The sequence below is a fragment of the Haliaeetus albicilla genome, chromosome 9, assembly GCF_947461875.1.
Source record: "Haliaeetus albicilla chromosome 9, bHalAlb1.1, whole genome shotgun sequence".
In the NCBI taxonomy this organism is placed as follows: Eukaryota; Metazoa; Chordata; class Aves; order Accipitriformes; family Accipitridae; genus Haliaeetus; species Haliaeetus albicilla.
In genome coordinates this window covers 17447569-17473819 of record NC_091491.1, presented here as the reverse complement: position 1 = coordinate 17473819, position 26251 = coordinate 17447569, and the positions used below count along the sequence as shown (strand labels likewise).

The 26251-nt window shown below is 43.8% G+C and overlaps 1 protein-coding gene across 1 annotated transcript in view; it reads left to right on the top strand.

Moving 5' to 3' along the window:
• The window catches only part of HS6ST1 (heparan sulfate 6-O-sulfotransferase 1), a 209802-nt gene extending 183866 nt beyond the window's left edge, over positions 1 to 25936 (top strand). Inside the window, exon 2 of the mRNA XM_069791972.1 lies at positions 19118 to 25936. Coding sequence (XP_069648073.1) covers positions 19118 to 19826 — 709 coding nt within the window. The 3' untranslated portion in view covers positions 19827 to 25936. The remainder of the gene's footprint in view (positions 1 to 19117) is intronic.
• The last annotated feature ends 315 nt before the right edge of the window (positions 25937 to 26251 follow it).

Below are 26251 nucleotides of genomic sequence, written 5' to 3'. Positions count from 1 at the left end.
TTGGATATTTCTGTATGCCTGCTTTAAATGAACTGTGGCTACTGAGGTTGGCAGAGAGTACTAGTGCTGTTTGGTATAAAATACCTGCACCTTATACTGCATGTGTTACATATTTTCCTTTTCTCTAAGAAACAATATTAACAAAAGTGTTAATTGCAGGCCAGCTCATGCTGTGTTGTTTTCAGGCTCAAGCAAAAGAAGTTGAAACCAAGAATTAACCTACTGTTTTCAGATCACCGATTTGTGAAAAAATGAGTAATGATGCCCATGAAGTCTCCAGTTGTGCTGTCGGGAAGGGCTGGTATTGGTTACAGTACAGCATAATGAATAGCACCCTCTTCATCAGGCCGCAGCCCTTCCTGTCTGCCTCAGCCCGACTTCTGTGGTGTTTTTAAGAGCAATCTCTAAGCACTTCCTTAGGTCTGAATCTGGATGCTGTGCCACATGCAAAATGCACTGCAACATGAGTTTCTGTGCTGGCATGGCCTGTGTGAGATCAGTTGCTTTTTGCTGCATACCCTTTGATGGATTTGTTGCATATGGCTTTTAGTAATGTCTTGATTTCCCAGGAAATAATGTCTTTTAGACAGAAGCCAGGCATCTTGTTACTCCTGCCAACTGGCAAGAGGGGGTACATATATGCATATAGATATTTGGTGTTTAATAATTGAGGCTGGATATATCAAGGTTGGCAGCATGTCTTTCAGCTTTAAAGACAGGGCATTGTTACAGGAAAATGGGATGTTTTCCCATGCTGAAGACAGATTTTTCCTCCCCAGCTAATCCTGGTGTCTGCAGCTGCTGTCTAGATATTACCTCCTAAATGGCAGGGAATGAACTTCTGAACATCTGTAACAGCTACATTAAGTGGCATGGTTTATTGTAGAATTCTGGATGATGATGGCTGGATTACTAAATTGTAAATCAATCAAAGGCATTCTGATGATACTCTAAACCATGAGAGAGAGACTCATGCAGGAGACGACAGTGATTTATTGCACCAACTGGTAACACATCTATCCCGAGTCATTTTTATTTATCATTATTTTGAAAAGATTTCAAACCTTCATAGAAGCGAATAAAAAAAAGAAATCTGTAATGATGATAAAGTTTTGCTGTAATGAAAATTGACTGCACTGTGATTCCTGGTGATAGTGGAAAGTGGAGAATAAGGAACTTAAGATACACTAACTTTACAATAAATTAGTTGAACAATTGCCTTTGTTTAATTGTCTTTTACAAGCAAATGAAGGGAGCTTTTTCCTTTTTGTTCTTAAATCTATTCCTTTGAAAGTGTCTCACGCTATCTGTAGTTTTAAACCATTGGTACCCAGGATTTTGAATGCTTAGCAAGTCATCCATTTCCGAGGCATTAGCAACACAGACAGGATTTATTTCAGTCTCTGCAGTTGATTCTTTGATCCGGGGCTTGCTTAAGTGCATTCCAGTGCAATTAATTAGAAAACGAGTTATAGGGCAGTGGCAACTCCAAGTGATCTTAAACGTAAAAGTGGCTGATTAGTAGCTCAGCTTTCTTGAGGATTATCTATTTGTTGCTTGACAGCATCTGCTATTCCTGAGCAAGGGAGAATCAGTTAATTGAGAAGAGGGAGCTTTGGTACTCTTTGTAAGCCACTAATATGACTATTCGCAAGAAAAGAAGCAGTGTGGGAACCTCTCCCAGCACTAATTTTAAGAAGGAGCTGGGTAAATGGAATTAGGACCAGTCACCTATCTCATGCCATCAGGAGTATGGCAGTATGTAGTTCACATTGATTTGCTTTGCTGGGTAGTAGTTCCCTTTCGCTAGCAGCCTTATGTGGCTCACAGAACAGCAGAGGAGCTCTTTGGAAACCAGTCCTTGCAACAGCTTGCACTGTGGCTGCTTCCAGGAATGGCTTGTGTGGCTCTGTGGTTTTCTTCCTTGGGATGTCTTGTTTCTTGATGTACCCTGTCTGGTTGAAAGTTACAATGTTTACTTATATGTCCAGGACAGGTCAATTGAGTTTCAAAATTCTGTGCATCTCAATTCTGTTTCCTAAGTCTTCCCACTCCAATCAATAAAAGTAGCCATCCATCAATTTTTGATTGGAACAAGATTGATCCACAAGCAACTCACGGGTGTCTGTGTTGCAGTTGCAGCTGCCTGACACAAATACTGCATCCCTTTCGACTGTGGCAGGGAGTTGCCAGGGAATTCAGTTGTCCTGCATAAGCGATCAATACCTGCTCCTCTGACTACTCTTGCTCCCTTAATCTTCCTGTATGGTTTCTTTATAATTTAATCTTCAAGGAGACATACTTTCTGTCTATCACGCTGTTACACTTTTGAATGTTTCTTGAATCTCACGGCCAGTAGAGCTCCTGTGAGTCACAAGAGAAGCAGGTTTGCAGTTCAAAAGAAAATGCAAATTCCAGCCTATCTGCTTTGTTTGCAGCTGATTTGGATAAATATCTTTGCATATTGCATAGTTACTTCTGCTTTGTCTTTGGGCTATTTCAACTTGCTTCTGGTTTTCTTTTTTCTGTGTGGCAATATCCCAATCATTCTTTCTTCTGCATCCTGAAGTGTGCAGGAATCTGATGCAGAAATCCTGCTCTATTAGGTAAAATATGCACTTGTTTTATTCATTGTATCCATCTTGACACCTGGGGAGGCTGAATCCCTGGCATTCTCTCTCTTTCCAGGGCAAAGACAGTACGAAGGTGTGCAGATTTCCATGCAGAACTAGTGCATTTCGGTCCTGATGACAAGGGGGAGACTTAAAATTCAGCCTCCCTGATAACACGGCAGCCTGCACTGGCAGTTTATTAGGGGACAGCACTTACCCCCTGGAGGTAGAATGACACCCCATATGTTTTCCACTTAAACTGTCTAGTGATAGGATGAAAACTGCTATCCTATGCTACCTATCCAGTGCAAATTGGTCTAACGCAGAGATGAAAAGTTCAGTGTCTCATTGCAAATGTCTCATTACTCTTCAGGGGTTGATTTGTTTCTTGCTTGTTTCTAATGTGACTAACATACAGGGAGAAACTAAAAAAAAAGTAGTGGTGTCCTGGGTTCAGCTGGGATAGAGTTAATTTTTTACAGGAACCTGGGAGGTGGGGGGCATAGCCGGGGCAGCTGACCTGAACTGGCCAAGGAGCTATTCCATACCATGTGACATCATGCTCAGTATATAAATGGGGAGCGGGCTGGGGGGTGGGTGCTTCTTTTCGGTGGGGGAAGTGGCGGAGCGTCGGGTCCCGGGTGGTGAGCAGTTGCACTGTGCATCACTCTTTTTGTATACTCTTTCATTAGTACCGTTGTTGTTGTTGCAATTTCTTTGTGTTGTTCCAGTAAACTGCCTTTATCTCAACCCTCGAGGTTCCAGGTTTGTTTTTTTTTCTCTCCTCCGTCTTCCCCCCCATCCCACCGGAGGGGGGCGGGAGGAGTGAGCGAGCGGCCGCGTGGTCCTTTGTTACCGGCTGGGCTGGAAACCAGGACAGTCCTTTTTTGGCGCCTGAACAGGGGCAAGAAGGGTTGAGATAACGACAGATCTGGCCAGAGCGTGTTGAAACAAATTTGTCATACGCATTTCTTATACTAGATAAATAGATATTAGTCACAATGTTGATTCAGTTGTTTACATGGTGGCGTTTTGTAAGCTCTTATGTGCTCTATGTATTGCCTGTAGTTGCATATCTCATCTCTGGGAGAGTGATTGGGATTATCATTTTGCTGTACTGGGCAATGTCGACTTGTGAAATGATTACATCACTGGTCATGAGGTTAAGCTGGTATCTGTATGAGGCAGTGATATCATTTCCATACTTTGGGCACCTTCTGTCGGATTTTATTGGTAATTACACCCAACCCATGGGGAAGTTAGGGGGGGATACTTCCCCCCATCAGTTCCCCTCCCTTTTCTCCTTCCGACTAATTACAACAGCTTTCGAGAATTTTGAATATCCTTGGGATGCGCAAGCCAGTGTGCTGTTAGTGCTATGCCTCCTGACTATGTTTCAGGTCTTGTCTAGGGCTACAAAAAGGCTCTTTAAGAGTACCACCCAGACATCTGCCCCAAAGCTGGATATTCACAGGTGGCACGGCATGTGGGAGGATGTGGGCAGGAATCTAGAGAACTTCTCACCTCCAGTGACTTGGAAGTTCACTCCCAAACAACTACAGAACCCTCATGAAGTGATAGAATTTTTGAAAGGAAAATGCTGTGGCTATCCCAGAGACACACAACTCACTACACTGTGCTGGGCCCTGGCCGGTATCTACCAAACCCTGCTTGATATTATGCAGCACCCCCAGGGGGAAAAGGGAGAAAAGATGGAAAACAGGACAACATGCACCGTGGCTACCCAAACCCTGACAACAGACACCGTGGCTACCCCAACCCCGACAACATGCACCGTGGCTACCCAAACCCTGACAACAGACACCGTGGCTGCCCCTACCACGACAACAAGCACCGTGGCTAACCCTACCCCGGTGACAGATACTGCCACTAAACCAGAGAACCAACCTGTGCCAGTATCAGTCGCCCCTGTACAGAAAAAGAAACACACAAAGAAATCAGTTCGCTCAGTGAGAGATGAAGATGAACCAGGGTCATCGCGAGAACAGGAGGAAGAGGCAGAACCTGAAATAATTACCCGATCTCTATCCCTGAGTGAGTTGCGTGACATGCGAAAAGATTTTAGCCGCCACCCAGGTGAGCACATTGTTACCTGGCTGCTCCGATGCTGGGATAATGGGGCTAGTAGTGTGGAATTAGAGGGTAAGGAAGCCAAGCAGTTGGGATCTCTGTCTAGAGAAGGGGGTATCGACAAGGCGATTGGGAGAAAAACACAAGTCCTCAGCCTCTGGAGGCGACTTCTGTTAGGTGTAAAGGAAAGATACCCTTTCAGGGATGAAGTTACATGTCACCAAGGCAAGTGGACCACCATGGAGAGAGGTATCCAGTACCTGAGGGAATTAGCCGTGCTGGAGGTGATTTATAATGATCCAGAAAATGCGCAGTCACCCACAGATCCAGATGAAGTCCAATGCACACAACCGATGTGGCGGAAGTTTCTACGAAGTGCACCACCAACCTATGCCAACTCATTGGCAGTAATGTCCTGGAAAGAAGGCTATGGACAAACGGTGGATGAATTGGCTGTCCAACTCCGGCAATACGAAGGAAGTCTCTATTCCTCCCTACGGGCCTGTGTCTCAGCTGTAGAGGAATTGTCCCGAGAGTTCCAGCAATTCAAAGTGGATATGTCCTCCTCCTCACCTGTACAGGCCCGCATTGCAGTTATTGGGAGTAAGCGTTCCTCTGCCCAGGAGAGAGGAGAGAGAAAGTACACACGACGGGCTAACCTGTGGTTTTACCTGCGTGACCATGGAGAGGACATGAGGAAGTGGGATGGAAAACCTACCTCAGTCTTGGATGCACGGGTACGGGAGTTGCGAGAAAAAGCAACCAGAAAAGAAGATTCTTCTTGGAAAACTGCTGCTCCAGTTTCCCGTGAGCAGTCCCCCGGGCGCAGTAGATGGGCCGATCTCATTTCTGATCCTCTTGAAGGGAATTCTGATTCACGTGTGCAAAAAGTGGGTAACAGAAATTCTAACCAGGATTAGAGGGGCCCTGCCTCCAGCCAGGTGGAGGAGAGGGACAACCGAGTCTACTGGACAGTGTGGATTCGATGGCCTGGCACGTCAGACCCACAGGAATATAAGGCTCTAGTAGACACTGGTGCACAATGTACCCTAATGCCATCAAGTTATAAAGGGGCAGAACCCATCTGTATCTCTGGTGTGACAGGGGGATCCCAAGAGCTAACCGTATTGGAAGCCGAAATGAGTCTAACCGGGAATGAGCGGCATAAACACCCCATTGCAACTGGCCCAGAGGCCCCGTGCATCCTTGGTATAGATTATCTCAGAAGGAGGTATTTCAAGGACCCAAAAGGGTACCGTTGGGCCTTTGGTATAGCTGCATTGGAGACGGAGGAGATTGAACAGCTGTCTACCCTGCCTGGTCTCTCCCAAGACCCTTTGGTTGTGGGGTTGCTGAAGGTTGAAGAACAGGTGCCAATTGCTACCACGACGGTGCACCGGCGGCAATATCGCACCAACCGAGACTCCCTGATCCCCATCCATAAGCTGATTTGCCAGTTGGAGAGCCAAGGAGTGATCAGCAAGACTCACTCACCCTTTAATAGTCCCATATGGCCCATGCAGAAATCTAATGGGGAATGGAGACTAACAGTAGATTATCGTGGGCTGAATGAAGTCACGCCACCGCTGAGCGCTGCTGTGCCAGATATGTTAGAGCTTCAATATCAACTGGAATCAAAGACAGCTAAGTGGTATGCCACAATTGACATTGCTAATGCATTTTTCTCCATTCCTTTGGCAGCGGAGTGCAGGCCACAGTTTGCTTTCACTTGGAGGGGCGTCCAGTACACCTGGAATCGACTGCCCCAGGGGTGGAAACACAGCCCCACTATTTGCCATGGACTGATCCAGACTGCACTAGAAAAAGGTGAAGCTCCAGAGCCCCTGCAATATATTGATGACATCATCATATGGGGCAACATGGCAGAAGAAGTTTTTGAGAAAGGGAAGAAAATAATCCAAATCCTTTTGAAGGCTGGTTTTGCCATAAAAGAAAGTAAGGTCAAGGGACCTGCGCAGGAGATCCAGTTCTTAGGAGTAAAATGGCAAGACGGGCGTCGTCAGATCCCTGCGGACGTGATCAACAAAATAGCAGCTATGTCCTCACAGACTAATAAAAAGGAAACACAGGCTTTCTTAGGTGTTGTGGGCTTTTGCAGAATGCATATTCCAAATTACAGTCAAATTGTAAGTCCTCTCTACCAAGTTACCCGGAAGAAGAACGATTTTAAATGGGGGCCTGAGCAACGACAAGCCTTTGAACAAATTAAGCGGGAGATTGTTCATGCAGTAGCTCTTGGGCCAGTCCGGACAGGACCAGATGTTAAAAATGTGCTCTACACTGCAGCTGGGGAGAATGGCCCTACCTAGAGCCTTTGGCAGAAAGCACCTGGAGAGACCCGAGGCCGACCCCTGGGGTTTTGGAGTCGGGGATATCGAGGATCCGAGGCTCACTATACTCCAACTGAAAAAGAGATATTGGCAGCATATGAAGGAGTTCGAGCCGCTTCAGAAGTGGTTGGTACTGAAACACAGCTCTTCTTAGCACCCCGACTGCCAGTGCTGGGCTGGATGTTCAAAGGGAAAGTTTCCTCTACACATCACGCGACTGATGCCACGTGGAGTAAGTGGCTTGCACTGATCACACAACGGGCTCGCATAGGAAACCCCAGTCACCCAGGAATTTTAGAAGTGATCACGGACTGGCCAGAAGACAAAGACTTTGGAATGTCGCCAGAGGAGGAGGTGACACGGGCTGAAGAGGCCCCGCTGTATAATAAACTGCCAGAAAATGAGAGGCAATATGCCCTGTTCACTGATGGGTCCTGTCGCATCGTGGGAAAACATCGGAGGTGGAAGGCTGCTGTATGGAGTCCTACACGACTAGTTGCAGAAACTGCTGAAGGAGAAGGTGAATCGAGTCAGTTTGCAGAGGTGAAAGCCATCCAGCTAGCGTTAGATATTGCTGAAAGAGAAAAGTGGCCAGTGCTCTATCTCTATACTGACTCACGGATGGTGGCAAATGCCCTATGGGGGTGGCTACAGCAATGGAAGAAGGGCAACTGGCAACGCAGAGGTAAACCCATTTGGGCTGCTGCACTGTGGCAAGATATCGCTGTTCGGATAGAGAAGCTAGTGGTAAAAGTACGTCACGTAGATGCTCATGTACCCAAGAGTCGGGCCACTGAAGAACATCAAAACAATCAGCAGGCAGATCAGGCCGCCAAGATTGAAGTGTCTCAGGTGGACCTGGACTGGCAACGTAGGGGTGAGCTATTTATGGCTCAGTGGGCCCACGATACCTCAGGCCATCAGGGGAGAGATGCAACATATAGATGGGCTCGAGATCGAGGGGTGGACTTGACCATGGACACTATCGCACAGGTCATCCACGAATGTGAAACATGTGCCACAATTAAGCAAGCCAAGCGGCAAAAACCCCTGTCGCATGGGGGGCGATGGCTGAAATATAAACAGTGGGAGGCCTGGCAGATTGACTATATCACACTCCCACGAACACGCCAAGGCAAGTGCCATGTGCTTACAATGGTGGAAGCAACCACTGGATGGCTGGAAACATACCCTGTGTCCCATGCCACTGCCCAGAACACTATCCTGGGCCTTGAAGAGAAAATTTTATGGCAACACGGCACCCCAGAAAGAATCGAGTCGGACAACGGGACTCACTTCCGAAACAACCTCGTAGACACCTGGGCCAAAGAACACGGCATTGAGTGGGTATATCACATCCCTTATCACGCACCGGCCTCCGGAAAAATCGAACGATACAACGGACTGCTGAAAACTACATTGAGAGCGATGGGGGGTGGGACTTTCAAACATTGGGATACACATTTAACAAAAGCCACCTGGTTAGTTAATACTAGAGGATCCGCCAATCGGGCTGGCCCCGCCCAACCAAGACTTCCACATACTGTAGAAGGCGATAAAGTCCCTGTAGTGCGCATGAGGAGTATGTTAGGAAAGACAGTCTGGGTTAGTCCTCCCTCAAGCAGAGGCAAACCCATTCAAGGGGTTGTTTTTGCTCAGGGACCTGGGTACACCTGGTGGGTGATGCAGAAGGATGGGGAAGTTCGATGTGTACCTCAGGGAGATTTGATTTTGGGAGAGAATAGCCAGTGAATTGGGCTGTATGATACCTAACTGCTAAATACCCTGGCAATGCATGTCATTGTATCTATAGTGTCTATATGCCATATCAAGGGTATTACTGTAAGAATTACCCAAATGACTGCGGGATGGACTTTGAAACTAAGCCAAGTACAACAGCGATAGAACTTGAACTGACACCCAGCAATTTCCTCAAGATCAACATCTTCGACCTGCAGACCAAGGGCGTGAGTTGCACCAAATGTACTAGCCACAAGTTCCAGAGGCAGCATACAACAACCCAACATCTCACACCATCTCTCTTATCCTGAAGAACTGTTACAACAGATGGAGCCCCAAAGTCATGGACTAAATAAAATCGATGGACACATTAGAGGGATAGCCCATACGCTAAAGGAATACCATTTGCGCGTGTGTGTGTGTGCGGGGGGGGGGGCGGGCGCAAGTCCATATACTTATATATATAAGACAAGGAAAGTGGTAGTGGTTGATTGGAAAATGTAAGATCTGGGCATGATGTAGATGGTATAGAATAAGGGGTGGATAATGTCCTGGGTTCAGCTGGGATAGAGTTAATTTTTTACAGGAACCTGGGAGGTGGGGGGCATAGCCGGGGCAGCTGACCTGAACTGGCCAAGGAGCTATTCCATACCATGTGACATCATGCTCAGTATATAAATGGGGAGCGGGCCGGGGGGGGGGGTGGTCTCTAGTTTTCGGTGGGGGAAGTGGCGGAGCGTCGGGTCCCGGGTGGTGAGCAGTTGCACTGTGCATCACTCCTTTTGTATACTCTTTCATTAGTACCATTGTTGTTGTTGCAATTTCTTTGTGTTGTTCCAGTAAACTGCCTTTATCTCAACCCTCGAGGTTCCAGTTTTGTTTTTTTTCTCTCCTCCATCTTCCCCCCTATGGGAAGTAAATATGGCTGTAATGTGTTACTAAAATCTGTATTTTGTGTAATGCTAAAATCAATAAAAATTAAAGTCTCTGTGATAGAGCCAGTAAGTGAAGGGAGTGAAAATTTTTCTTAAGGAGAATGGCGGTATTTTTTCATGTGAAATTTCCTACCTTCATGACAGCAGGGGCAATAACAAAAGCAAAAGAATGCAAAGAATAGGCATGGATTGCAGTCCACATTTCTACTGTCTGTCCTCTGCCAGCACTGATGTAATCCTTCTGGCAGTGAAACTTTCCATTGCAGTCTGTCAGCATTCAGATGTGCTATTGATTAGTCAGTTTACTAAGGTCACTTAGGAATCACAACAAACCTCCTGAAACTTGGGAGAGGTAATAAATCAAAGGTATTTGATTTGTAACTTGCCGTCATTTTTGGTGCCTTGCTTCAGTAGAAGACAGCAGTCAACACTTCCTAAGCGCTTGATACGAGCACAGTTATGATGGCAAAAGAAAGCACTTGTTTATAAACGGTGCAAGTAACATAAGCTTTTAATGGGTCCTAGAGGAGTCCAAGGCTCCAGAGGGCTCTGGAATGCCTTCCTCTCCGCCCCCATCTGCTCCCCTTACCCTGACCCCCACTTTTTTTTCCCAAGCCTTTGGCCAATTTTCATCACATCTGTCATTTTGAAAAATTAACTGGCGGTTCACTCCTAAAGATCATAACATGTCATGTATCTTTTTTTAGATTAACTTGTTTGCAAGAGACAGTGCAACAGGAAATTCTTGTGCTTACACAGCAGCTGAATTTTCGTGAAAAGCAGAGATGTTGTTAAAACTCATAGTCTGTGTCTATTCTGCTAATTGGATATAAAACATGAGACATAAGGGTGATAGGACCATACTTGCTTCCCGGGTAAAAGACTATTAATAGTATATTACTAACAAATCTGAATGGGGGCTGAGTGTGTAACACCGTATTATGAACACAGCAATTACCAGTACTGCACAACACCAAGATCTAAGGTAAAAGCATACCCTCATTTCACTTACGGAGATAATGATCCTGAATGTGTCCATTTCTGATGGTTGCAGAGGAATTAATACCCAACCATACCTATCTTGATGCTGCATTTGATTCCAGGCATAAAATGCTCCCTCGTATTACCATATATACATATATATCTCATCAGTATGGAATAGTCTGTATCATACTGCCACTCCCAAGGTGGGTATCAAGGCTACATGTGTCCTCCCAGCTTGCTAACAAACCACCGTTTCACCCATCTGCCCTTGGGGCTGACTTCCATCCTCTGTACCTCCACTCCAGCTCTGCAGCCTTTGCCAATACAATTCAGAAGGAATATCTGTGTAAAAGGAATATCTGTGTAAAAGGAATATATACATAATAGTATTCCAACTACTGCTTTGTAGACCTACCTTTCTTTGTAGGTCAACTTTAAATAGAGACATCTCACAAGGAGTTGTTGTTACTGCGCTGCAGACACCATTGTGTGCAGAGGCACGTGCAGACACACAGCATTGTCGCTCCTACAGATTCCAAAATCAAGGCTGGATTGCTGCAGAGTGTCCAGACCGAGCACACAGATTGATCTTTTCCTTGGTTTCATGTCTGTAGGTTTCTTCACCACCAGGCTGGAGAAGACCCTTGCAATTGTGTTTGACTCTATCCTGTGTTTTTAAAGCTGTGACTCAGAGCCCATGCACGTCTTGCAAACACCAAAAGGGAAGCTTTTGTTTAAAGTTGTTCTGAGTGGATGGAGGGGTGATTGTTCCTCTTGTGAAGTGCCTGAGCTGCTGCTTGCTCTTTTTGTCTTGTGTTTGGTACACACAGGTACAAACACCCACGAGCTTCATGCTCCCTGGCTGGCATTGAAGCGTGACCGTTCATGGTATGATGAAAGGCTGCATCACCGGGATTGTGAAGCATTCAAAATCCTCCACATTTTACAAAATACACAGGGGGAAGAAGAGAGGTGTGGCTTTTCATGCATGCCTACTCACAGTTAGATTATTTTTTTAACTCTAGGTTAAATAGTACTGGTATTTTTAAGTGTATATTTAATGAATATAACACATTTTAATTCCTGCTAAAAGATAGAAATATGTAATAGATTCTGACTCTACAGCTACTCAAATCCAAAAGACCAGACCTAAATAATCTTGGATTCATTTAGACTCTGAAGTCTCATGCAGATCTACTTACACCCTCAGCCAGTATTGTTGTAGCTGCTGGAATTAGTTTACTCTTTTTTTCCATTTGTAATCTCTTCTGTCCCAAGAGGTTTTTAGGATAGGATAGGACAGAGTAGAGTAGAGTAGAATAGAATAGTTAAGTTGGAAGGCACCTACAATGAGCATCTAGTCCAACTGCAATTCTTCTGGGCAGTAACTGTGAACTGGAAGGGCAGCAGGTAAGGCTGCAGCCTCAAAGGCCATATAAATGTTGCCAGCTATAGAAGTGCTCTTTTTTTCAGGAGCTGCTGGTGCTCACACCCCATCCTGTGTTTCAGAGGGAGTTAGACATGTCATGTCAGCGAGGATCCAAAGCTCTGAGCACCCAGCAGGCGCTCATATGCAGGGTTCCTAGGCCAGGGCCTTCCGCAGACTCCAGAATCTGCTTTGAAACGCCTTTCTTGGGAATGGAGGAATACATGTTTATGTTAAACTGCATTTAAGCTATCCTGGAAGAATGGCCCTTCTTACTCCCCCATTGCCCTAACAGGAGCTGGAGGCGCAGATCAATTATTAGTGGTTTCGTAGAGCTGGTGTGACACGCGAGACTCCACTTTGCATATGCCTGAGATAGGATAAGCAGGCAAGTGGTTTCTGGAGCATCCACACACAGACATGCATTCATATAGCAGCTTTTTGTTTAAACACTCAAAAATACAGCCAAATTGTGAAACGGTGTAACCTCCCCATAACTCTGCTTCCTTTTCAAACAGGGGTAGCTGGACTGAAACACCCAATTTTACCTGCTGAAACCCACCCTTGCGTATTTAGAAACCTGTCCTTTGGATTGCATCCAGCTGAGAGAGTCTGTGAGACTTTTTCCATTTGGAAGAAAAGCATGTCAATTTGTCTGTAGTACAAGAGTATTCTCTTCTGCCTCCAACTCCTGAAGTAGCCTGAGGGTTGTTAATAGCGGTTAGCTCCCAGTGGGCTGTCAGCAGCATGGCCCAGGCATCGCTGCATTGGGAATTGGCCCATGGTGAAATCAGACCCTAGGATGAGTCCCTGAGTCAAGATCTGGAGGGTGAGCAGAGCCTGTGTAATGGTTGGTTAGTTACATTTGAGAACATCTTATCTTTTAATACAGCAGAGTCCCAAGAGCAGAGATCATCAGGCAAAACAAACACAACTGTGCAAAACAAACCCAGTTACCAAAGCAAGCACTGTGTTGCTGTAAAGACACCCCCCCTTGTTTACTGAAAAAGAAAAACATTGATGTAGGTGTTTACACAGTCTGAGTACTGGAGGATTGGCTTTGCTATTAAGTTTCTTGGCTTTTGGTGTTTTGTGTAGCAACGTTTATTTAAACATAGGGGGCAGAAGAGTCTGGTTGGTTTGTTCATTTTGGGGTTTTCTTTCTTTTTCTACGACTTTTAAAGGGTTGAGGAGTTTATTGTGTGTGAAATGCAGGAAGAGTCTAAATGAACACCAGATGAGAGGAAACAGAGTGAGGAAAATTAGGGCTATTTGCTACCAAAGGAAGTAATCATTGTACATATATTAAATTGCAATCTCTAGCTGAGAGTGTGTTTTGTTATGCAAGAAACCTGACTGTAGCGTAAAAAGGGAAATATGTGGAGTCTTCCCAAGTTTGGGCTTTAAAAGTGGTAAGCAGGGTTTGATGTACTGGCGGTAAATAAAGTAGGAGGCAACTTTTACTGCAGCAAGCGGTGGGGTTGGCTGGAGAGTGTTCTGCACCCCAGAGTGTCCCACCATAGCAGAAGGTCATTTTGTGGCTCTGCGCAGAAGGGTAAAACAGGTTTTCATATGTCTGTTATTTGTAGGTAACGTTTAGTATGAGTTTAAAATGAGAATATAAATTCTTTATAAACTTTCATCTGCCACATTCTTAGCTCATCCGTTGTTAGAGACACCTGACTCACTTTTACTTACCTGTAAGTCATTGCTGGAACTGCTCCTTTATCTCCATTTTCAGTGGAGATAACTGTTACCTAATAATCCCCTTAATTGTCTCTGTAAGGTGAGGGTTTAAGTCATCGCAGTAAGGGGTGCTGACTGCTCTAGTTCTTCTTTCCTTGGTCACTGCAGACTAACAGCAGGGTAGGTGCACATTTTCATTTTGCTGGTGGGAGGCAAAATCACTGGTTGTTTTAGGGATAAAGTATTTACAGTGAGAGCCAGTATGAATTTAATAAGGACCCCCACAAATTATGAGAGGAGTGCATAATATGTGGATTTTGCTTACTAAGATGCTTTAAATCAGCCACAAATTTGACATTACTACTTCTTATAAACAAAACAGTGTTTCTCATTCCTGCAAGCTGGCAGACACCCTGTTCAGTTCACTTAATTCAGCAGGGACACAGAAAGATTTTTTTATTATTTTTTTCTTTAGCAGTAGAAAAATTGTAGCTTGGGGGCATGTTGCTTTGACAGATTGGGGTTATATGGTTGAAGCTGACCTATGCAGCTTCCTTCCCCTTCCCCCTCCTGTCAGGCAGGATGAAGCATGTATGATTGGAAGTGGCTATCCTTATTTTGCTCTTTATCTGATGGAAGGCCACCACAGTAGTCAAGAAGGACTCATTATAGCTTTTGGTTTTCCTGTGAGGGATGCTTGAAAGCTCAGTGAAGAACCTGTAGAAATAAAAAATAAGATATTTCAGCTGTGTGGGAGGGAAGCATTTAATCACAGTGAAGAATAGGGGATTGCACAGTCAAATAAGCAGTTCTTAGCAGATTTTAGAGACCAGCAGTGGGAAGTAAGAAGGGTGTATGGAATAGGAGTGTAGGAAAGCATAAATGGAAATGAACTGAAGAGAGATAATAGCATCATATTTAGAATCTGTCACTTTATCAGAATTATGTTGACTGGTTATTAGCAAAAGAGAAGGAATTGGTTTTTTAGAGGAAGAAGGGTTTCATTTCCCCTTCATTAGCTGAGGAACCTGCTGACAGGAATTAAGGCAGAATATTACTAAATGGGGGTTTCAGCCACTCCCTCCTGTCTGCAAGAAAGGGTTATTTTTAACCCAGATCTGCTCAGTGACTGCATTTGCAGCATGGGCCTGCAAAAAAAAAAAAAAAAACCCTCTGCTGGCAAAAACTAAGGCTGCTTTGTGCTGCTATGTGAGAATGGGAAGGAGAGGTCTGGGGTGGGAATCCTGTGGGGCAACAGTGCCCCTGATGCCTGTGTCATGAAAAAATGTGCCTCAAGTTAACTGTTGTCCTCTGACCTCAATCCATGCTGAAACAGAGGCTTTGCATAATCATTGAAGGAGACGGTTCCTGCTGCAAAAGATGTTATGTTTTGAATTGCCAAAATGGACAAAGGAGATATTGTCAGCCCTTCACACATAGGAAACAGAGGCAGAGAGAGAGATTTGTTTGGGGCATATAGGCTAATTTTGACAGAAGGGGTACTTATACTCAAGTTGCCTGAATTCATTTGTGTACTACAGCTGCAAGATTGCCCTTCCTTTCTAATATTGGATTTTTTTCTCCCTGAAACTTCAGTTCTAGTACAGGTTGTTTATCAAAAACTTGATTTCATTTTGCGCTGTTTAATAAATATGCTAGCGATTCTTTCCTCAGACAAAACTGTGCAGCTTCCATGCCGATCCAAGTTGCAATGCTGAAGTTGCAAATGCCCCAGGGACCTTCGGGTGGATTTTCACGTTGGGACCACCAGGGACAATAATGCGAGGAAAGGTAGAGCTGTGACATTGGCTTCTGCTTTTCTTTGTCCTCCTGGGGATCACAACCCTATGGATATGTAGAAAGGGAGCCTGCAAAAGTAGTAATGCTGTTCTGCCCAGCTTGACATAGGAAGAAAAAGAAAATAAATACCATACTAACTAAAATGTCCATTTTTCTTGCTCAGGCTTGTTAACTCCAGGAAGGCCAGTGAGTCTTGGCATTGCATGACCAAACTGGGGCTGATTGGGTTTTTTATGAGGCAGTATTGAGTGGAACCATCTGGGCTAGGAGAAGACCATACTTCTGAAATGAGCCTTTAGGAATACTTAAGTTAAGTAGCTGTCAGGGGCACCATGCTGAAAGGAAGGGCACTCACAGCTGCATGTATTTTATAGGTTTATTTTATCTCTGATGACAAAAGAGAACTTACTAGTCATGTGGTTCCTCATAAATTTCAAGCCACTGCTGACAAGTGGCACTGCCTGTGTTCTAAGCCATGGTGGCGCAAAGTTCCCCTGACTTTCTGGCTCCTGATGTTAATAACAATGCTGCTAATGGATGATGCTGTAGAGAGATAACCTAACTTTTCGCTGAACTTAAAGGCAATATCCAACTTACAGTTAGAGAATGGAAACTTCAGTATCTTAAGTACCTTGGGTGAATACTTCCGTGGTCATTCATCTAAGATCAAAGTGGCTCATCTCTGGTTCCTGAGGCCCCAGTCTTCCTAAAGGTGTGCTGTTCACTTTCCTGAGAGCTGAGGGAATCTGCACCTCTAAAACTAATATCCTTCCAGAAAGCTAAATACAGTTTTGGGAGCATAACTTTCAGTATGTCAATGGTGCATCTCAATTTAGGCAGTTTAAACTATTCTTTTGCATTGCAGTCTCTCTTTGGTTTGGGTTGTGGTTTTTTTTTCATTTATGCCCCATTGGAGCAGCTTCCCAAAGTACCTCCAGAGGCCTGGTTCTACTGCCTGTATTCCAGTTTCCAAAGATACATCTTACTTGCGTGTCAGGAGGCAAACTCCCCTTCTTCGAGCACTTTTCTATGTGACAGACCTGGAAAGGGACACATCAAATTCAGTATAATTTCAGAAGATGTAGCCTATTTTCCTATGCTTTCTATTCACTGAGATGAATCTTAGAGAGAGATTGCTCATGGTAAAATATTTATCAGTGTATCGCCTCAACTAAGATAATAGCTCTTGTAGTGCAGGTGTGAAGAAAGAAATACTTGCTCCTTAACCTTTTTTCAATCCATATCCTGTTCAAGCTGTCTCTATTCCAATGGACCCTAGAAGCTTTGCATGATATTTATTAATCTGATTTACTAATAGACTCCTAGAGTTGAGAGAGAGAGAGAGAAGACAAACTGGACTCAAACTTACAAGAACCAGATTCGTGGCAGCTCTGCCACAGACACCCATTTGACTTCATGCACATCATTTAATATTTGTGGTTCCCCTGTCTACAAAATGCAGATACTAATTCTTTTTTTTTTCCCTACCCATACCTGTGTATACTGCAGGTTTGGGCAGGAATCAGCTCCCCCTCATACATCACAAACGAGTCCCTGGTCTTAGGTGAAACTCCTGGTTGCTTCTGTAAGCCACATAATAATAATTGGCTTCAACCTGTTTCAGGAAAAAAATGCAACCTTTGGATTACATTGGTGCAAATAAAAAGTCCACTGCAGTTCACAAGTCAAAAAATGCTGGTAGTGTTTAGCATCAGTATCTCTTGCTTGAACATGCGGCATTCATCATTGCTTTCCTTTTCCTTCCTCTGTCATATTTTATCCCCATCTGTCAGATGTTTCTTAGCACTGTCTATATAAATCATAGCTGCATCTCAGTCTGGGTAGTTGAATCATTACAGGCTACAATCAAAATGAAGGAAAAAGAGGTAAATTTAAAGGAAGTGTTTCTCTTACGCACTCTGCTCCCCTTCTTTTGTACACAGACAGTACTAGACAATATTACTAGACAGCGTGATACCCTTGCTATGAAGAGAGATGGAAAAGTTTCCAAAAATAGCAGATGTTTTTACCAGCCCTAGTTCCTAATTCTGAAGGCAGAAAGCAGGAGAGGAGTTGGAGCCAGAGTGGACACCCATTGCCATTGTTGGAAAGACCAAAATTTACTGCTTTGGAACAAGCCTTCAGCAAGTTAGTAATAAATTGGGAAAGCCAACATTCCTTAAAATCAGACTTCCTGGGCAGTGTCTTTGATGTATTTTCTTAAAATTAAATTACTCTTATTGCAGTAGTTTAGGTTACTGCTAGGAATAATAATATTGAAGGTGCTAGGAAAATATGGATGTGTTATTAGCCAAAACAGATTTTTTTTTACTCCCCCCCCCCAAAAAAACTGCAGTGCCCTCGCAATGGCCGTCACATTCAGCTCTCCCAAGCCGTGCCAGCAGAGCAGTGAGCCATAGCAGCATTGCAAAGATGCATTTCTGATGGGGAAATGAATCCACCGCCACCCCTATATGGAACATTTCCAGTAGTATGTGTGCATTACCCTGCCAAAGCCAGGTGCTCCCGTTTGTGCACAGTGTCACACAGCCCCATGTGCTGGGAGCACATGTGGATTTAATTCCCTGCCAGCTTTAGCAACTAGAGAAGGTATTTCTTTGTTCTAGAAACATTCGGAGACACTATAGTCCCAAGCTACTGGAAGTGAGGGGAAAAAAGGCCCATTTCCCTCTGTCTGGAGAGGGCTGTTGCAGACTGCCATCACTATCAATCCCAGAACTTTATCCAGGCTCAAGGTGGGCTGAAGCTAGAGGGTCTCTTTGTGCAAGACAGCTGTGATGTTTTCAGTTTAAGGGACAGCCTGTATTGTTGGGGACTTAATTATACTTGGAACAGCAACTACTATTGCTGGTTGTCAACTCATATCTCCTCTTTCTACAAAGCATATTGCATTCCTGATTTCCCATTATTTTTCACTTATGTTCCTGTGATGTTATCCTGCTACTCACTGCAGACTCCCAAATTTCAGCTCAGCAGCCAGATCAATCAAGTAGCAGGTGTCCTGGTCAGCATCTGCATGAAGTGAAAATGATAGGCCTAGCTCATAAACAGACCAGTTGCTGGGCTGTCCTGCAGAGCAAGTCCTGGCTGATTCAGAGGGTGCATGGTTGTGTGAAAGGCCAGGCAGTCCCTGAAGTCACAGTTGCTCTCTGAAGTTGGTAGATGGGTTGAATCCTGATGATTTGTTCTCGATATTGCAGTCTGTTGCTGGAAGTGGATGTCCCGGTGAAAGCATTACTACTTAGCAAGACCAAAATGGTGGGCAATGAGAAAGAGAAACATGGGTCTAATGCTGCACAAACTACTTCACATGAGATATTGCAAGAAGAAAATAATCCAAGAGTACAGTGGAATGGATGCTGTGATGTTGATTTACTCTTGTCTTTTTGGTATCTGCACTAGATCTCAGCTTGCCAAGCATCTTTCTTGTTACTAGCAGAGTATTTATTTTACTTTCTCTTCTTCTTGTAGAAAATTTTACTACATCACACTGCTGAGAGACCCCGTATCTCGTTACCTCAGCGAATGGCGTCATGTCCAACGAGGAGCTACTTGGAAGACCTCCTTGCACATGTGTGATGGCAGGACACCAACTCCTGAAGAGCTGCCATCGTGCTATGAAGGCACGGACTGGTCAGGCTGCACGCTGCAGGAGTTCATGGATTGCCCATATAATTTGGCCAACAACCGCCAAGTGAGGATGTTGGCTGACTTAAGCTTGGTGGGCTGCTACAACATGTCTTTCATCCCAGAGAACAAGCGAGCACAGATCCTGCTGGAGAGCGCAAAAAAGAACCTCAAAGACATGGCCTTCTTTGGCCTGACAGAGTTCCAGAGAAAGACTCAGTACCTGTTTGAGAGAACTTTTAATCTGAAATTCATCCGGCCCTTTATGCAGTACAACAGTACCAGGGCGGGAGGAGTGGAGGTGGATAATGACACCATTCGGAGGATTGAGGAGCTCAATGACTTGGACATGCAGCTCTATGACTATGCAAAGGACCTCTTCCAACAGCGCTATCAGTACAAACGGCAGCTGGAGAGGATGGAGCAGAGGATAAAGAATCGGGAAGAGAGGCTTCTTCACCGATCCAATGAAGCACTTCCCAAGGAAGAGACTGAAGAGCAAGGACGCTTGCCCACTGAGGACTACATGAGCCATATTATAGAGAAGTGGTAGCCTAGGCAGACTTTTATATTAATGATATTCTAGGGTTTCCATATAAAAGATCATGGAAGTAAAATTACAAAAACAACAAAAAATATTTTATTTAAAAGCAAGTCTGTAAAACAGAAGATAGATTGCTTCCTTAAGCATAGGGTCTTTTTACTGTTTCTTACAAGACCAATGATATTCTTAAAAAAAAAGAAATACATAAAAATAAAAAAAAGGTCAACATTATAATGCAGAGGTAAAAAATGCACAAATGCAGTTGCCCACTCATAAGGCCAAATACAAAAGAATGTTTATTATCCTCACAATTCAAACACAAATGGCAGAAGTAGGATTTTTTAAATCTGTTTATCCCCTGAGCATAATGATATAAAGATACATAATTAAAAAACAAGGAAACTGAGGTTTTCTTTTGTGGGTGTTTTTGGAGGTGGAATGGGAATTGCAATGCTTGTAAGTAAATGATAATGGTGACTAAGTTGAGGATGTGCTATCCTGTCAAGCTGTGATCTGAGCACAAGGGTGGTCACTTCATTTCAGCTGGCAGCCACTGCCAGAAAGTAGAGCACCATAAAAATAAGGAAAACATCAGAGGATGAGAAGTATTAAAGCAAATTGGCTATGGCCTAGGATACGTACTTAGCACAGTGGTTTTGATGCATTGCACTGGTATCACGTATACATATGCAACTTCATCACAAAAATAATAGGGGATTCATGCACAGAGCTTCCAGATTTGTTTCACAGGCAGGTCCCAAAACAAGTTAAAAGCCAGCCAAATTCCACATAGGCTCAAACGTGCACTCACATGCCATCCTGTCACCCTACGCAACTGCCGCTCATGCCTTCATCAGTATTATGTGTTAACAGCACATGAAAACTCTATCATACATACTAAAAAAAAGGAAGACTTTAAATAGCAAGAATCCCTCATAAATCTGCATGACAGGTTCCAGGAAGACCCTGCAAATAATCAGTCATTAATGGGGACATGATGAGGAGGTGATTTTGTTTTGTTTGTTGCTGTGTGAAATACTGAACTAGAACAAGCATACAGACATACCCGTATCTGCATTTTTTCAGTTATTTTTACTTGCTTTTATCAAGACATAATGGGCATCAGAACTGATTTAAGTGAGAACAGGATGGGGCCCTCTTCCAGAGCTGTGAAAATTTCTGACTCTGGGTCTGAATTAATTATGAGACAGTGCACATTGTCTTTTGGCAGAGTGCCTGTTCTGCAGCTCGTACTTTAAATGAACAAGCTGTGTTCATAAAACTGGAAAGGGGAATCACGGATAATGTTTTTTTAATCTCAGACCACTTTCAAAGCAGAACTCTTTCAATGCTGTTTTTTAGGCACTCATGTAGGTTTAATCCTCCAGTGTGGTGACAGTCTAACCAGGTTCTGCTTACTGACTTTTGAGTCATAGAACAACAATGACTTCTCTAATTCCTCTTCCCACTCACCAAATTAAAGTATGGCTTATTTTCTTGCTGTTGCAAACACTTCTTTGTTTGCCTGGAAGCATGGAAATGAAGCAGTTTTTGCCTGTTTCATGTCTCACCCCGTTATTACTCAGCCTGTAAGACCTGAACCAGCTATTGTTTAGGCTAAACTATGAACCAAATGGAATATGATCTGATTTTCAAAGGCCATGTTAACTGGAGATCAAATATGGCATTGAAATCACTAGAGAGGCAGAGAGCTGATACATTCAGCTTTAGCATGTCATTTTTACAGTGTCCGTTTCCCATCCTACAAATCCACTGAAGTGCTGCTTGTTTTGTATTTTAATTCACTCTCTCTGCCTCTGTACACAGTTTCCAACAGTTTCAAATTCAGACTGAGTTTTGCAAAGGACGTGGCTGCCTTAAGCAGAGGAGCTGTCTTGTTTCCTCTGTGTACACCCTGGGGGATACACCTTGCTTTTGGAGATGTTCTTCTCCAGAAGAATGAAGATGACTAAAAACTTAAGAACAGAAAATACAAACAGCACTTTGGGCTCAAATACAACCCTGTTACAGTCCTGATCCAAAGTCCACTGAAGTCAAAGGATGTCTTTTGTATTGATTTCAGATTAATTTTGATCGGGTCTGCATCCTGGTGCTGCAAAGTGCCTAAGCACATGCTCCTCCAGCTACAAGCACAGTGGGACGTTGTTACCCATGCATTTGGCTGGTACCGATATTTGCTAGTGGTGTCGCTGTCTTTAAGGTTCTGCCACAAATGGCTCCTGTTCCCAGAGATGTGTAGCTTGGCCATAAGCATTTCCTCCTAGCTGAAAAGTGGGAAGCAAAATGAAGCCATTTTCGATTGTTGGCTTGGGGGCAGAAGGTATTACAAATCCATTTGCTCATCTCTGCATTCCAAGACCGGGAGGAGCTACGTCTGCTAGTTCCCAGCACTTTTATGTGTTGCTGTAACTAAAGAAAACATTTATATTTAAAAAATGCAATTTTACAGGCTGTTTACCCACAAAAACAATACATAAGATATAAAAAGCAACTGGTTTACATGCACAGTTTCCAGCTTTCCCCAAAGGCTTTTCACTGTGCATCCTGTGTTATGGATCCATAATGCACAAATGGTTACTGCAGCTAATCCGTATCTGAGGTGTACCTTGGCGCAGCTCTGGCAGGGCTGTGCAGTGAATGCCCAGGCAGGCCTGCGAATGCCAGCACTGACTTCTGAAAGGCATTCTGTACTGAAGGCCAAATTGTGCTCTCATCTACCAAAGGGTGACAGTAAATGGGACTGTGTATGATTAGGACCGGCATAATTTGGCCTAGTTTGCCTGAGTTGTTTCTGTTATGGGCTCTAAGTAACCAGCTGGATTTTAATGGATTTGTCTGCAGGTTCTCTAAATCAGAGGCAGCCTCTGACCCTAGAAGCATGTCAGTAGAAGACCTTGTTCCAACATTTTCTTTGTAAGATATTACAGTAACAAGCAAAGGAAATGAAACTATCTTGAAAACTGTCTTGTTAACAGTTTCACTTCAACCCACAAAAGGAAGGCTGACCTCAGCTTAACACTGAGGCAGAAATTTCTAGATTCAAATCCTGCACCCAGCAAATGCCTCAGTTACTCCACCTGTACATTGGGAATAACAAATTTACACAATCTAAAGAGGCACTCCAAGGTACAACAAGTATAGGGCACTTTGAAACAGATTCTAAGTATTGGAAATTAAGAGAGTGACCCAAAAGCCATCCCTCGCCCTGGCTGCTGTGCTGGTCTGTTGATGGCTGTAGGCCATGCGTGCTGTGTGCCAGAGCATGGGCTGCAGGACATACCTGGCACTATTTTCTTCCTTTAGTGGGTTTAAGGGAACATTTTTAACATAATGTGAGTGTAGTTTTTCGTGATTTATATGTACTACATACAGTTTGAAGTGGTACAGTTTCTTTCATTTTTAGGACTGATTATCTGATGCTACAAAAACATGAAAAATGTGTGTGTAGTTTTAAAATTAATGGAGAACAACAGCTTTAAGGCACTCCGGCAGAAGTAGTGGCCAGATAGTACATTGTTCAGTATCTGCCCCTTTCTTCCAAAATGTTTTTCCTGTGACTTCCAGATGCACTGAGACCTTCTTCACTACATGAAGTGTTTCTTCAGGGGGCCTGTCAATGCATCATGATGCAGGTCAGGATAGGTGAATGCTGGGTACAGTGAGGGCAGGTGCAAGATTGCGACCTGTCTCTTACTGGAGTTGGTGAGGCAGCTCCCCTTGAATTCAGATTTTATGTAGTTGGATGCTTGACCATCCCACAATGTTTCTGCCATGGTTCCAGGGATACCCCATGAAAAGCCTTTACAAAAGCTGAGGGTGTGTAAGGTATTCTAAGAGTTTATACAGTATTAGTGTGAGTGAGCATTTTGGACAGGCAGTTACCTGGTACCAGGCCAAAGATGATGGCTCTTAGCCTCTGCCGTCTTACACTGTGCTGACTCTTGCACATCCACAAATGAGGGTGATGCTGAGTGGGGATTTCCTAGCAGACTCCATTCCTGCTTTGGGAGGGTGGAAAGGCCAAGACATCCTGCAGTGCTAAGAAGGACATCTTTTTTTGCTTTTAGTCACCTGAACAGTGTGAACTTCACTGCTTGGTGGGTGTTGTTGCCGAAGAAAACTTTTTATTGCTCATTTGTCTCATTCCAGCTAGCTCTGTTGAAGGAGTTTGCCTCCACCAAAGTTTACCAGACAGTCAGATGCCACCTTGTACCCTACCCAGGTCAAAAAATGCAGAACTGACTGGTAAGGTTGCAGACTCAGGCTGTCATGGGGTTCACAGCCATCAACAAAAAAAACTCAACAAAGGATCAGTGTGAATTTCTGGCTTGCCTGAATTTCTCCCTTTGTGCCCAACATTTTGGAATAAATGGGGAGCAATTCAGGTTGATGTTTTTGCACCCCATAGTCCCTTACTTGCTTACAAAACTGGGATGGCAATGGAAGCAGCATAAGGAAGATCCCAACAAGCTTTTGATTCCTCTCTCCCAGGGCTGTCCTGTAGGAGCAGAAAGGGCAGCACAGTTGCTGAGAGTATGAGCGAGACAGAAGGACCACCACAGTGGCAGGACGGACGTGTCAGTTAGGAAGTTTTCACTCTGAGCCCATCAAATCACTTCACAGAAAACACAAAACAGCTACAGAAGGTAATGACTAACATTACAGAACAGGGCCTGAATAAGATTTATATCCTGGGGTTAAAAGCATCTCTAGCTTCTTACTGGTATTTAGAGTTACTCAGACCCCCTCCTGTCCCGTAGAATTTTCCGAATGTCACAAAAATGGGTAGCGCTACAGGAATTCACAACACAGACTATACTAAACATTGTATTTCCAGGGCTATAGCTTGGAATGCAACTCACAGTGTCTGCTGGATTCAGATCACAGGGCTGGCTGCGTTATCTTTTTGTTCTTGTTTTCACTAATATTAGCAGATCATGTTCCAGTGGTAGAAATGAACGCAGGATTCGCTGCCTGATCAGCCGTAGAGCAAAGCTTTCAAAGCACAGGTCAGTTAGCAGCAGTTCAGGTAAACCAGTGAGCAGTGGAGCTCGTGTCTGCGCACACAATCCGAGCTATCTGTGGCTGTTTATTTTGCCCCATCTACAGGAGTTCTGCCAAGGTGAATGCAGTCCTGATAAGCACATGGGTATTAAAGCCTGTATTGTCCCAGCTGCCGGTGGTTTCCTCTGTAATTTTTAGCCATACAAGCTGAAAAAAACCAAGATTTGCAAATGAGTCTGTCTCATCCCTCAAAACCCCACAATTCCCCCTTGCTGTTTTCCCCCAGGTATCAATTCTGCAGACTGGATTGAGAGAGTTGTACTATAATGAATAATTTTATATTCAAATGGTTTACTGAGCATGATTTGTTTTGTACATATTGGAATATGATTTAACTTATTTTTATTGCCCCTTTTCATCTTTTCTTCATAAGGAGAAGACAAAAATCCCCACCCTCTCTCAATGTGAAGTTCCTGTTTGTGTGTAGTCTGCCAGGCCAACATGCAACAGCCACAAGATTTCTCACCATCCCTACTGGTGTCTGATTTTATTTTTCATTGTCATTGGTTTTTGTCTCGGGCTTTGCTTATATTGTCTCTTCTTTCCTCTCTGCTGCACAATCTGCACAGGCAAGGGAAAGGGCAGTGCAGGCAGGACTTTCTTTTTCTTCCTCTCCCCTTTCTTGTGTGCTTTACCTACCAAGGAACTCAGTTCTTATCTTCTAGGAGTTTTGTGACTGAGGGTAAAAATATAAAACTGTCCCCCAACCCACCTTCCATCCTCTATATTGTAGATCAAACAGATTCAGCTTCTCTGAAAGTGATTGTGTCTGGAGTCATTCTGTTGGGCTGAATGTGTATGGTTTGCACTTTTTTTCCACTTCAGGAACTTAAAACCAACAAAAAATAAAAACTGTTTAACTTGAGCCAAGTAACACTTAAAGCTTTATATATTTATTTATAGCATCTTACAAAAAAAGTGTTAAAAGGTTGTTTTCTTCCACAAGAAAAATTGGATTTAAAAAAGAAATCATCTAATTGTTTTTGTCTAGATCAAGAATGAATGTTAGCAGATGAAATAAACCCTAAAACTGAGCATCTGTTGTGTGTGTTGTCCTTGCATGGGCCTTTGGATGCTGTTTCAGTGTAATGTGTCTTGCCTTCCTGTATTACAGAGAGATAAAGCTACCAGTGGAGTTGATAGAGAATATTTGTTTTCTGCTGAAAGACCAGACTCCTAACAGAAATATTCAAGCAGAAACTGCAGTCTGTTTATTCCTATTGTTACATTTAAGCCAACATTACAAAAAGCCCTTAAACCTCCTAAAACCAATCATCTTTTAAAAATTAATTTCCTTTAATACTGTACAGTCCTCTTAGTTTTCTTTTTCACAGTCATTGCAATGAACA